Source organism: Oxyura jamaicensis, chromosome 9, assembly GCF_011077185.1.
Source record: "Oxyura jamaicensis isolate SHBP4307 breed ruddy duck chromosome 9, BPBGC_Ojam_1.0, whole genome shotgun sequence".
NCBI classification, from domain to species: domain Eukaryota; kingdom Metazoa; phylum Chordata; class Aves; order Anseriformes; family Anatidae; genus Oxyura; species Oxyura jamaicensis.
This window is the reverse complement of record NC_048901.1, coordinates 16,622,195-16,635,639: the sequence shown is the minus strand read 5'-3', so window position 1 is coordinate 16,635,639 and position 13,445 is coordinate 16,622,195. Positions and strand designations below refer to the sequence as shown.

The 13,445-nt window shown below is 58.1% G+C and overlaps 1 protein-coding gene across 11 annotated transcripts in view; it reads right to left on the bottom strand.

Annotated features, from left to right (window-relative positions):
* Positions 1-354: 354 nt before the first annotated feature.
* DVL3 (dishevelled segment polarity protein 3) overlaps positions 355-13,445 on the bottom strand; it is a 30,791-nt gene continuing 17,700 nt past the window's right edge. Inside the window, exons 2-17 of one of the 11 annotated variants that reach the window (XM_035334181.1) lie at positions 12,163-12,232; positions 8,803-8,924; positions 8,294-8,400; positions 7,621-7,756; positions 7,258-7,351; positions 6,793-6,862; positions 6,362-6,501; positions 6,090-6,166; positions 5,563-5,675; positions 5,197-5,247; positions 4,925-5,074; positions 3,941-4,072; positions 3,555-3,722; positions 2,726-2,938; positions 1,957-2,438; positions 355-1,003 (exon numbers count right to left, since the gene is read on the bottom strand). In XM_035334181.1, the coding sequence (XP_035190072.1) occupies positions 2,014-2,438; positions 2,726-2,938; positions 3,555-3,722; positions 3,941-4,072; positions 4,925-5,074; positions 5,197-5,247; positions 5,563-5,675; positions 6,090-6,166; positions 6,362-6,501; positions 6,793-6,862; positions 7,258-7,351; positions 7,621-7,756; positions 8,294-8,400; positions 8,803-8,924; positions 12,163-12,232 (2,068 nt within the window). In that variant the 3' untranslated portion in view covers positions 355-1,003; positions 1,957-2,013. Of the gene's footprint in view, positions 1,585-1,956; positions 2,439-2,725; positions 2,939-3,554; positions 3,723-3,940; positions 4,073-4,924; positions 5,075-5,196; positions 5,248-5,562; positions 5,676-6,089; positions 6,167-6,361; positions 6,502-6,792; positions 6,863-7,257; positions 7,352-7,620; positions 7,757-8,293; positions 8,401-8,802; positions 8,925-11,761; positions 12,003-12,162; positions 12,233-13,445 lie in introns of those variants that run through there. The other 10 variants (XM_035334180.1, XM_035334185.1, XM_035334182.1 and 7 more) reach the window with 10 other exon arrangements.

Sequence of the window (13,445 nt, the reverse complement as noted above, 5' to 3'; positions counted from 1 at the left end):
CGCCGCGGGGCTCCCCCCGAGAGCAGGGTGTCAAGGGGGGGGCTGCCCCCAGCCCGGAGGCGCTGCAAGCCACCGTGCTGCCGGTCCCCGCTGCCCCCCCGTGGCGCTGAGACGCCCCCATGGCTTGCCCTCTCCCCAGCAGGGCGGCCAGAGCCTGCCTGCAGCCCCCCCGGGGAGAGCCCCCCGAAAAGGGGGACCCCACAGAAATGGGGGGCCCCACAGGAAGGGGGGGGGCACAGAAAGGGGGGACTCCATAAAATGGGGGACACAGGGAGCCCCAACCCACTGGGGGCTGGCCACAGAGAGGACAGAGGAAGGAGGCTGAGGGAAAAAACCACCACCACAAAGCAGGAGTCCAATAAAACTATGTTTATAAATAAAAACAAGGAGGTTGGATTCGTTCGTATAAAACCCAGCGGGCAGGCAAGGGAGCGAGCGGTGGCCGGGGAGGCTGCTGGGTGGCATGAGGACAGGGCGAAAGGGGACGGGCTGTGGCGTGCCGGTGCCACCCCGCTCCGGGGGCAGCGGGCGCTGGGCGAGCTGACCCCACGGGGACAGGAGAGGCTCCAGGAGACGAACGGATGGCACGTGAGAGCTGGCAGAGGGGTCGCGGGGGCCACGCGGACCCCGGAGGAGCAAAATACATGGCATCTCTGAAGTATAAAACTGCGAACACGAAAGACCAAAGGAGGCAACGCGCGCGGAGGGAGCTGTGGTGCCGAGCGGAGCTGAACGTACCGACGTACCGAGCTTGGCACGGGGCAGGGGCTGCCCCCAGCCCCTCTCCTTCCCGCACCCCAGGGAGACAGAAGAGGAAAGGCTCCAGGATCCACGAGAGGAAGGAAGAAGGGGAAGGAGCGCTGGAGCAAGTGGACTCGCCTCGCTGTGTGCACCCCTGCGCTCTAGGCCCCAGCCCAAAGCGCTCCCCCCGGGTACCGTACACAGGCGGGATGGTGCGGGGCAGTGCCAGCGCTGTCCCTCCTGGCAGACAAACACCGGGGACTTCCATGGTCCCCAGAAGTGTGACAGCAAACCCTTGGTGCCCTCCCTCTCCCCTTGGCTGCACCCCGGCTCTTGAAGAGGTCATGCTGCCGAGCGGCACGGTGATGGCAAGACTGAGCCTGGACACAGCTGCCCGAGGGACAACCCCTACAAACGAGAGGGGCAGCAGCATCCTGGGAAGGAGGGCAAAGAGGTCCCCGTGGGGGCTCCCTCAGGCCAGGCGAGCTTTCACCCCCACAGCCCCAAGACACCTACAGGGCAGCGCCAGGCACAGAGCTGTCCCAAAGGGGAGGCAGGAAGGAAGGGGCAGCATCTCTCCCCTCCCCTGGAGGCACTGAAGCCCTGGAACATTCACGCGTTGGCCAAAAGGCAACTGCAACGGGATTGAAAATGCATGTAAGGCTGGGCCCCGCTCCCCTCTCAGGGCGTCTTCCGCTAGGGGGAGAAAAGCAGCCATCTTCAGCGCCATGCGCGCCCAGCGCCCTTGGAGCTCCGTGTCCTCCTGTCGGGCCACGCCACGCTCCAGCTCTCCCCCCTGCGGGCGGCAGGCTCAGAGAAAGTCAAACACCCCGTAATTCTTTGCTGCTTGATAGAAGAAACACAAAAGGGTGAAAAGAAAGAAGAGACGTTTAGGGCGGAAGGACCGAGAGGCGGCAGCGACACACGGGCAAGCAGCACAGGGCGCTGGGACGGATGCGGATTAATGGGGTTAGAGAGGACGGCAGGAGGGAATTACCATCGGCAATACACAAGTCTGGCAGCGGGATGGGCTGGCAGCGCTCAGCAGGCCTGCCAGGCCCGTCCACCCCGCTCGAGGAGGGATTAGAATCAAGGTTTAGTTCCATTTATTTTTTTTTCCCTTTTTTTTTCTTTTAGTTATCAAGACCAAAAAAAAAAAAAAATCCCAAAAAAACAAGGGGTGCACCCCGGGGGGGGCCCCGGCCCCCACCCGGGGGGGGGGGGGGGGGGGGGGGGGAAGGAGGGGCAGCAGACAGACAGGGGACGGGCGCTTCACATTACATCCACAAAGAACTCACTGGGGTTGCCCATGGCCATTCGGAAGGACTGTCTACTGGCTGTCAGTTCTGGGGGCACAGAGGCCAGGTCGCGGCCCGGCGGCGCCCCGGGGGGCCCCATGGCTGAAGGCGGTGGTGGCATCAGCAACATGGGGGGGCTGAAGAGAGGGGGGAGGCCGGGCGGCCCGTACGACTGCTGGCTGTGGTGGCTGCGGATGCTGTGAGCCAGGGAGTGCTGGCTCCGCTGGCTGTGCTGGCTGGCGGGCACCGAGCGCTCGCTGGCCGCGCGCTCACGCCGCATGCTGCTCCTCGTGGTGTGATCCGACTCGCTCCCGCTGCCGCCTGACTTGGACTCCCCGGTCTTCTCTCTCTCCTTCCTCCTCTCGCTGCCGCTGCGATTGGAACCGCTGCTCCGGCTCCCTGCGAAGCGCACGGGGCAACGTTAGGTGACAGCTCTGAGAGGCCAGGGGTAAAAAGGAGCCTCCTCTAGGCAGGAAAGGTCTACGGCATGCTGCAGCACAGTCCCTGCTCTCAGTCTACGAGTTCTGAGTCCCGTAACCCTCCTGGGATGCACCTAAATGAAGGCTTTTACTCTGGCTCCCACCACCCACAGGGGTTTGTCTAAAGGAGCAATCTTTTCCCGCTGTTACCCTGTGCTGAACAAGGCACCTGCCCACACAGACACATTTTTGGTCCTTTTCACTCACCTTCACTGTGCTGGCTGCCTGCACTGCCCCCTCCGTAGCTGTAGCCTGGGTCAGGGAAGCCGGGGTGGGGGTTGTAAGGGTGAGGTGGTGGATACTGATACGGGAAAGCCATAGGCCAGGGTGCAGCTCCTGGGTGTGGGAGCGGAGCCAAAGTGTCCTGATCGGAGGCACCGCTGGAGCCATCGTGATCGTGGAGGGACAGATTAGCCATGTCTGCAAGAAAGCAGAGGAGAGGGTTAAGCTAAGTGTAAAGAGCCACGTGTGATGAAGAAGCTCCGTGTCCACCCTCATGGGGATAACGACGGGGTAAGGCAAGGAGATGAAAGAAGCTGGCGCTCTCCCTGCTAGGCAATATAACCATTTGTGCTTCCTGGCTGCACAGCAGCCAGGCTGGGCAAGGCAGAGCTGTTGCTGAAACTGAGAAACCAGCTTGGTGGGAAAGGACCACACCATCTTCCCCTACCAGTTACTCCCCCCATCCCTGTCATTTGAGCGGAACCCAATTTTCTGAGCACCAGCCTCTTGCCGGCGCTGGAAGTTCAGAGCCTGAAAAGCGTCAGTAAAGACTTAGATTCTGCTTTACCCAGGTGACAAGGTAACAAAGCAGGTGACATTGTCGACACTGCTTCCAACTTCACGGCTCCATCAGCAGGACAAAGGAGCTGGGATATTCTTCATCACACTCTACCAGCATCCATAGAACAAGCGGCCCAGCCGGGTGGCCATAGCTGTAGCTATGTCCCCACGGTATCAGGGAGGACCTGCAGGACCCTGTCCCACCCCTGTCCTCCCCCTCCCACCCATTCCAGACCAGAGCCAAGTTCCATACTTCCACAGAGGTCCCCGAAGATGTAATAGCACTGTTCAGAGAAGGTGATCTTGTTGACGGTGTGTCGGATGTAGCCAGCCTTCAGCAGATTGCTGGCATATTTGCGGGATTCGCGACGGTCTGTAAAGCCCTCCACGTGGTGATACAGCCAATCCACCACATCCGAACCTGCCACCAAACATCAGAGTTAAATACAGCAAGGGAGAGGAAGACAGCAGCCCTTGAAGCAGTGGGCCACATCTAGCCGTGACAGTTCAATTTGTGACCCTGGCCTGATTAACAGTCAGTTTACAGTGAGGAGATGCTCCTTTTGTGAGCATTTGCTTGGGAAACAGGCCACCCCCTCTCCACTCCCCGCCTCTGCTGGAGGCAGCACGGTCTCTTACCGATGAAAGCATTGGGGATGGTGATCTTCAGCCACATGCGGTCACGCACCTCCAGGCCCGACTCTGGGGAGGCCATGGCTTTGACAATGGTGGCCATGTCACTGTGGATGGACAGGTGAAAGTCATCGAGGCCTGTGGTGTGGACAAAGGGAAAGGAAGCAGAGATGAGAGGGGGGCAGAAGAGACAACAGCGCCACGTGGAAGAATCACATACACGGGAGGAATGGGCTAGGGAACAATACATCGCAGACAGCCCCAGGGTGCATGCTGGCGTAACCCCCCTCCAGCCTTCCAGCGCTATCCTTCACAGGCCAGCTGGTTTTTCTGCACAGGTCCTGTGCAAAAGCCAAGTTAGAGTCTCCATTCTTCCGGCCAGTCTCAAGCAGCTGAGATCCAAAAGCTGCCAACTGAGCCCCCAGAGTCCAGCACGGGAATTCATCGCTCCTCACAAGCTTAAAACAAACTCCTGTCTTTTTGCCCCACTTGAAATCTCTAGACCCTTGCTTCAGGGTTCTGCGTACTAGAATCACCCAACACACTGAGAAAGCAACCAAAAGAGTCCTGTGCTCAGCAGGTCCCCACCCCACTGCAAGAGTCTTTGCTCCCAGCAGCCTCCTCCATCCTGCCCTGTCTGTTGTCTGGGAGGGCCTTGCTCCAGTGACAAATTTAATCCCTCCGGCCTCAAGCTCTCAGCTGGTAACTCCCTGGCTGCTCTCTGAGCCTTTTCTCTGCAGCTGCCACAGCTCCTGGATTGCATCCAGGATCTTCTCTTTAAGGAGAAGTCAGAAAAATGCGGTAGAAATTGACCCAGCCAGAACTCGTGGTGATCCAGGCACCTGCCTGGTGAGAGCTGTCTCCCTCCCAGTCCCTCGGCAGGGCAGACCTGGCCCGGCCCAGCTGTCCCCAGATGTATTGCTCCCCTCAGAGCACAGTGAAGGCGTGGAAGCCGTGCAGCGGGAGGAGCACGGAGGCACAAGAACTTACGTTCGGTCTCTGGGATGGAGCTGGTGATGGAGGAGCTGGTGGAAGTGATTGTGCTCATGGATGGACTCATACCGTACGCTGGGTAGGTGCCAGTCATCGCTGCCGTGTGAGACACCCAGGCTGCCGGGTCAATGGGCCGGATGGGCTCACCTGCAACGAACAAAGAGTCAGTTAGCAGCTCTAAGAAATTATTTCCTCATCAAATCAGCCTCTGGGGGAGGGACAGGGACTCAGCACAGCCCATTGCATCCCCAGCATCTGCCGGGACTCACCCGGATCGGAGCATGGAGAGTCTGGCCCAGCCCAGATCCGCTGGGGAGCAACTGGGAGAGAAAGAAGAGAGGGAGGGTCAGCAGGACAGGTGCAGAGGGAGAGATCCCCCTATGGCTCAGGGAGGGGTTTCTCTTTCCTCTGGCGCCCCGAGCAAGTGACCTCCCTGCCCCAGTGAAACGCGTCCCCAGCGTGATGTGGGAAGGAGGGCTGGGCTCGTGGGCATTTTGGCCTGGGAATTGGACATAGCAGCCTCCCTAGGGGAGAGCTGAAACCCCACCAAACCCCGATTCAGTGCCACATGGAGTCACACACACACAGAAGGAACAAGACAACAACCAAGTAAGTGCTTAAGGCAGGGCTCTCACATGAGCTGGGCACCAGCGTTAAGGGTGGGTCAGCTATCCACTTACTCCTGGGTAACGAGAAGCAGCCTCGGGGGCTGGGGTCCCAGCACTTGGCCACCGTCAGGGTGATGGGCCTGCAGCAAAAAGGCACAAGTTAGAACAAGAGCCTGGTGGCACAACCTCCTCCGTGACCCACTGACATTGCTGTATGCTGGCACTCTCCTGACAGATGGGGGGAAGCTGCCAGTACAGCGTCCTTGACCCTCCCCAGCTACAGCTTTCCTTAGAGGCATGGACAAAACGGAGCAGTAACCCTCCTGTTAGCCAGGCTATGCAAAAAGATAACACAGTATCCCCAGAAAAAGGGACCCCAGTTTGTCACCACCCTGTTGGCTCCAATTCCAGTTGGGTATGAAAATCTAGGAATCAAAGCAAGGCCAAAATCCTAAGTTCTGGGTTCCTGCACACCTGCTGGCAGACATGAAAGAACACCCCAAGCACACCCCGAGCAGCTGCCTACGGAGGTAGGAAACACCCTAGGTACCTACCCCGGCTTGTGCACGATCTCCCTCAGCACCCGCACGGCATCATCGTTGCTCATGTTCTCAAAGTTGATGTCATTCACCTGCAAACAACACAAAGGGGTGAGTCCCAGAGATGCGACCAGAGGCTGAGCTCCCCGCTCAGCACAGCAGTGACTCAGCTTCCCTCTTCCAAGAGCTTCCTGGGTTTAGCCTGCCAAAAGCGCGCAGGGAGGCTTCTGGGCCTTTTCTTGCTGCTCTCCCAGTCTCAAAGATGGAAGCACGTGGGCGTGAAGTACCTGCAAGAGCATGTCTCCTGGTTCAATCCTGCCATCAGCTGCCACAGCACCGCCCTTCATGATAGAGCCAATGTAAATGCCTCCGTCCCCACGTTCATTGCTCTGTCCCACAATGGAAATGCCCAGGAAATTGTATTTCTCTGCAGGGGTGGAAAGAGAAAGAAGTAAGACACCAGAAAGCAGCAGGCACAGGCAGCCCTAACCTCAGACAAACCACGTAGTAGTAATGGGCACTGGCACCCCTCTCTTTTCCAGTGAGACCTCCTGGGATGCAGAGAAGCTCTTGAGATACCAGCGCTTCAAGGCAAGCCACTTTCCTAAGGAACCCATCCCTCACACCTCCCCGTATGTGCTCTCTTTGCCCCCTCCCCAGTTCCTGCTCCCCCACCCCACCTCGCTCTGGAAGGACTGCAGGCACACCCCCCACTCACCCATGTTTAGCGTGACAGTGATGATGTTCAGGGACATGGTGGAGTCTGTGATGCTGCTGAAGGACGATGACTGCAAAGAAGTGAAACACGAGATGTCCTACGGTGCCTTGGTACCATTCCCAGCCCCAGCCCCCTCCACCTGCACTCCTTGCAACCCCCTGTGGCACCACAGCCACAACCCACAACTCCAGCCTCATGCTGGGAGCTTTGCAGAGCCGAAGGGCATCAGCACAGCCCGTATGACCCCTCCACAGCTAGAACGTCTGTGGTCCCAACCTCTTGGGCTACATTGGCCCCACTGAAGGGTTCGCAGCGTTTCATGAAATCTCACTGCTTGAATTCAACCTGCCCACAGCAAACACGGCGGTATTGCTGATCAGCCCTGGAGCACTAAGTGGAGAGATCCACCAGGCAGCCCACTCTGCCCTGCACAGCCCTCCCTGGGGATCCACAGCCCCTGGGTACCCGCTCAATGCGTGGAGCCTTCTGTTTCCGCCGGCGTCGCTTGTGCCTCCTCATTAGACGGGAAGCGCTGCTTTGCTCTGTTGAACTGCTAAACCTAGAGGCAAAAGCCAGAGTCAGCTCTGCTGCTGCTGGTGGCTGTGGCAGCAAGTCGCAGAAAAGGGCACAGGGAGCAGAGGATTGCAGGGGAAGAGAAGGGCATGTTTGTGGGGGACAAACAGCAGAGGAGCCTGCTGGGTGAGCTCTGAGATGACAGCAAGCCTGAGCATGGACGCTGGAGCCCAGAATTACTGTGCCCTGCAATGGCATCTCTGTGCTGAGAGGCAGGGGGAAGCCTGTGTTCCGCCAAGATCTAAGCTCTCCTACCTGCTCGTGGAGTCATCTTCATCTGAATCGAAGAAGCTGGTGGTCTCCAGCTCACTGCTCATGAGCGTGGAGGAGCTTTCGTACCCGCCCAGGTCTCGGCGCCGCTCTCCCTTCACTGTACCGTTCACCCTGGGTGCTATGAAACAAGACGACTCAGCGTGCTTGAGACAGGCCACGGGGAAACACCCCCTCTCCCTCTGCAGGGCTCACGGCAACCTTCTCAGAATTAACCTGGCCATCAGACACCATCCAGTACAGCCAGGCTCTGAGTCCACCCTGGGATCAGATCCATTTTCTGCGGGTTACCAAATCTACCCCACCAGAGGATGGGCCACTAGGAACAAGGTTGCTAAAATCGTGGAAGACTGCTGCACTGGTCCCTTGGCAGAGCAAGGACCAGCACAGCGTGGCAAGGCTACAGCACGCTCCACTTTTCAAGTAAGGAGAGAGACTTTGATGTCTCTCTCTTGCCCCTGAGACTTCTACAGGACATGTCTCCTTTGCCCCCAAAGGTTTCATCACCAATGCAACACAAGGGACACATCCTGCCTCCAACACGAGGCCCTTCTGTGCTGGGAAGGACCTACAGAGCAGACAGAGCGGCCCCGTGTCTGCAGCTGGTGCCCTGCACTGTGCCCCAGCCAAGCCCAGCAGAGCCCTTGCCAGCACTCACCATGCTCGGGCCCATCTTTCCGACGAGGTCGTTCCCTTTGCGATGACACCACTGAGTCTGTCTCTGTCTCATTGTCCAAGTTTTCCCGACTCCCCCCAGTGTTAGGGCTGCAAGGAGATAAAGGAACAGATGTCCAGCCAGGAACAGCCTCAGCAGGCTCTCTCCACCAGCTAGCACGAGCCTCCAGCCATCAGCTATTTTCCCCTTCCGAGGGACAGGCATAGAGGTGGTGGGGAGCAATCACAGCGCACCTATGAGCGCAAGGAAGAGGACTGGGGGAACTTGTCATCCCTGTGCCAGCTTCCCTGCACCACTTTCAGCAGGCCCTTGCTCCCTGAATTACACAGCTCCACTTGGGAGCTGCTCCCAGCCTCGCCACCCTCCCTGTGCTGGCTGCGATCCCTGCCAATGTGGGGAGCAGCGACCCAGCCCTTGCTCTTCCCACCCCGCTTTACAGCAAAGCCACCACGGGCCCCTCGGGACCCAGGACAGAAGCCCAGGTAACTTACTGGAAGGAGGGGGGCCTGGAGTCTCCGATGCCTCCCGTGCGCTCCATGGAAGGCGGCAGCTCTGTTTGGTTATCGGCACAGACCGACCCCGCATCCGAATGGGATCCCTCTGCAGACACCAGCTGGAGGGACGAGACAGGATGAAATGGCTGAGGAGGGTGAAAACACCTGCAGGGGTGGCCAGAGAAGTTGGCCGAGAGCCTGTCTGGCCCAGCATCTCGTCTCTGACAGTGACAGCAGCAGATGCCCGGGAATGGGTATGGAAAGGCCAAGCATGTAGCACGGTTCTCCCTCAACGACTTCCAGAAGCCGGCTGTGTCTCGGCAATTCCTGACCCAGCAGCGAGGCTCAGGCGGCTGGCAGCCCTGCGCAGAGACCGACAGCACCTGCACACCCCCACAGCACAACTCCTAAGCTCGGGTAACCTCAGCAGGTCTTCGTGGCGAGGAGAGGACCCCAAGTTCTTCCTAAATCAGAAGGACTGGTCATTCCTTCTTCCAGTTCAACCAGCGCAGCTTGGCCTTCAGGCTCTGGGACCCAGCAGGGCTTTCACATTCCCAGCCTGTGGGAGTTGAGCTCAGGGCCGAGGATGGCTTTGAAATACTCCAACGTGCTTTTTTTTGGGCTTCCACAAGTCTTGCGCAAACTTTCAGCGTGTGCCCAACTAAGCCACTTGGGCACTGCCTCCAGCCAGCTGCTGGGAGGCTCAGCGCTTTCCATGGTGCAGAAACTCAAAAAATGGTCAAAACCCAGGAACTATTTCCACTGGCTGTGCTTTGAGGCAGCCCAGGCACACCTACACACATGCCTCTGGCTCTCAGATAAACCTCCAATTTCAGGGCTCAGGGAACAAGAGGGAGTCTTTCCTGGGGGAACGGGCTCACCAAGGGGATGAAACAGCTCCGCTGAGCTCACGGGGAAGTGGCTCCCCCAAAACCACTCCTTATGCAGGTTTGCCCCCACCTCTGAGCTGCACCGTGCTGGGCTAATTCACCTCAGGCTGAGCAGGAAAGCAACAAAAAGCCTTTTCTGTACAAGAGACGTTCAGGGACATCCAAAGCAGAGCTGACAGAGCCCAGAAAGGAGCCCTCCCTTAAGCCAGGGAGCAAGTCCCCGGGAAAAGGCTAGAGCTCAGCAGCAAGGGAGGATCAACTTCCATCTTTAAGGACTTTCCTACGTGTCTTTTCACTCCCGTACTTGTCTGCCCCGTGGTTGTCCCCTGCCCAGCACAGGCGAGCACGCGGACGAATGCCTTCAGAATACAGACAAAAGTCTCCAAAATACAGACATTGCACACATTCGTGTCAGCTGGACAGGAGCCGACAGCTGCTGCCCAAACCCTAACGCTCCGTGCAAATGTCTGCATTTGCTGAGGAGGGACCCCACGGATCGTCATGGGGGCAAGAGGAGAATGGTCTGCTGCCAGGGAGCGTTGGGAACAGAGACAGGGGTGCCAGGAAGACAGAGCAGCCCCGAGAAAGCCTCAGCCGAGGGAGCAGACAGGGCAGAGAGCACCCGGGGCTGGCAAAAGCTGCGGAGCCCGTCCTGCAGGCCCCGGGACAAGCCCAACAGCTCCTCTCTGCAACTGCGGAACCAGCTCTGGTCTCACACCCAGCTCAGCCTCCCTGCCTCCAGTGAGCCCCAGGCACAGGCCCGGCTCCGCTCCCGGCTCCTTCCCAGGCCACATCCCACTCCCGGAGGGCCACGGCCCTGCTCCGGCAGCCACAGGGGAAAAGAGATGCTGGCAGTGGCTGGCATTGCCTAGGGAAAAGTGATGATGCTCTGCGCTGGAGTCGAGACCAGGGAAATAAATCCGGCTGGAGGGAACGAGCCGCAGGCAGCTGCCAAACAGCACTGAGGAGAGGAGAAGCGAGGAGAGGGGTGGCCCTGAGCAGGGCACTGCTCCTGCCTTCCTCCTGGGGCTGGGATTTCCTCCGGGGAAGGTACCGACAACCACCCCACACTCCTCCTGCCTCTTTTGCCGTCAGGAAGTGTGTGCTCAGATCCAAGCCCCTATCTTTCCCTCTAGCTAAAATTAGTACCAAGCTCCTAAAATAGCCTCGTTCCAGCCCGTCTGGCACAAGCAGCAAGTGCTCCCCCAGCCCCAAACCACTCACAGACAGGGAGACTCTCAGCAGGGGGAGAAAAAGGGTTCATCAGCGGTGCACAGGGGTCTCAGACTGCTGGCACCCTCCGTGCAGGAGCGCTGACGGAGGCACTGACCCCGGGCACAACGAGCAGCCAGGGTTTCAGAGGCTGCAGCAGCAGCACGGTGCCCTGGCAGATCGAAGCACACGCTAATGCTCTGCGGGCAGCTCAGAACAAACCGTGCTGGGCCCGTGCCACTCGCACTGAGCCACTGCAGGGAAAGCAGGCGGCTGCACGGAGATGTGAAGCACAACAAAAAGCATGCCAGGTTTAAAAGAAATAAAGGAAAAGTGATGGAAATGGCTTGGAGCCTCTGGGATGCTCTGGCAGAGCACGTGAAAACAGAAATGGAGGAGTGGGGGGATGCCTGGGGCCATGGCCAGGCCGTGCTGCCAGGGGTCCTACAGCCGCTAGAGGGAGGGCAGCGCAGCACGGCCGCTCTGCAGGAGCCCCCAGCCCTGCAGTGCCCTCACCACGGGTGAGACCTTGCTGTTTGATGCAGGGACAGAAGTAGTTAGGTCACATCCAGCCCAATTTGCAAGGGGCTGAAGATTTTCCAGTGTTTACGGGCTATTGGTTGGCACCCGGGACTTGGTTCTGTTCCTGGGGTGGACGCACACACGCTGATCAGCACAAACTGCAGCTCAGCAGCAGGGAAAAAGGGATGATGGGCCATGGAGAATGAACACCCTCTCCCCCCCCAGACAGAGGGTCCCCTCTGGGACCAAGACAGGCATGCGGGCAGGGGGCAGAGCATGTGCATGGCATGGCACGGAGGGAGAAGCTTGTCCTGCAGCTGCCCAGGCAGTACCTTTAGTCTTCAAGGCAGCCAAATCCAGTCCGCTTCACCAGCACTAGAGTCACTTAAGCCCTTTGCGCCAGTCACCGGAGTGGGACTTTCCTTGGGAAGCTGACCCTGCCGTAGGGGCACACGGGTTACAGGCTGGGACCGCCACCTCTGCCAAGTACCCCTTGCGGTGAGCTCTCCGCAGAGGGGCACCCCACGTCTTGCCCGGCCCCGGGGACCCAGCAGCACGCAGCTCAGCCTCCAGCAGCGGCTGGAGCGTGGTAATCCAGCTCGTCAGCTTCCGTAGCAGTTAGCACTGCGACAGTGCAGAGCAGTCCCCGTGCTTTACTCGGCACTACGCGATCGAACGGTGGCTTTCAGAGAGAGAAGAAACAGGCAGCAAGGTAACGAAGGGACTCGCTTACCCACGACACCACGCGGCCGTTGAAGCAGGGCAGCTTGGCATTGTCGTCTGAGATTTCTTCTTTCACCACCCTGCGGAAGGGAGAGCAGGCAGTTAGAGCTGGAGCCAGACATTCAGAGGAAAAGACGGCTTTGAACGCGGGGTGCTTGTGCCTGAAAACAAACAGCCCAGGTTTGGGGGTGCAGAGAGGGGCAGCGCCCTCCTCCTTGCACCAGCAAGAGGCTGCATGGCCCCCCCTCTGTGTCCCCAGCCACAACTGCCAGGCTGGAGGGGAGAAAACCAGGGCAGAACAGCCTCCCCCAGGTGCATCCAGCTGTTCCATCCTCAGATACATATTTCCACCATTTTGCTTATTTCTAAAGAAACACATAATTTAAACCTCTTTAGAAAGATCTGAAATCATCACAGCCTATGCCAGAGACTTCCAGCAGATGAAAGTGAAATGCATTAAACATGCTGCCTCCCAAATGTTACTGTCGCTTTTTAATTGCATACATCATATTTCAACATCCCATCGAGCTTTATAGTTGTGCCACAATGTCATCTTCCTGCCTTACACAAACAGCTTCCTTATCATCAGTCTTCTCAGCGAAGGGAGCTCGGAGATTTCTTTTCCCCCAACAGTACAAACATCCGCTCTCTTTGAGGATGAAATTCCTCCTACTTTAAATATCACTAGGCACCTAAATAAATTTCCCCCCAGTGAGTAAGCAGTCAAAAGCAACTTGTAAACGCACCAGATACAATTAATACCGTCTCTGATAAGTCCAATTTAATGGCAAAAGAGGCTTTTTGAGCAAGCTCGTATTCCTTTATTCTCAAATGACGACACTTCAAGCATTTTTATTTAATGCGAAGACATCTTACAGACTGGGGCATTTCTTCACCTCCAATTGCAAATCGGGTTTGAAGTAGTTTGATGCGTTGTGCTTAAAGAAGGCTACGCAGTAACTAAGTAGTGCATGGATTATGTCTGGGGGAAAGGGAACGCAACGGAAAAAAGAACAAAAAATAAAGAAGGGATGTGAAACAAAGGGAAAGCGCATCTTACAAAGGCAGCAGAGCGTAAGTGACAGCACACAGAGGTGGGATCCCATCAGCAGCTCTCAAGGTCCCCAAGCCAGTCCCCAACTCACGGAGAATCGAAGAGGAGGCAGCTGTGGCACCCGGAGCTGTGACCCATCGCCCCCAACGGCCCCGCAACCCGGCCACCGCCACGGGGCCGCAGCACGCCGGCACCCGTAGGACCTGGTGCCGGGCTCCCGGCTGCGCCCGCTGGCACGC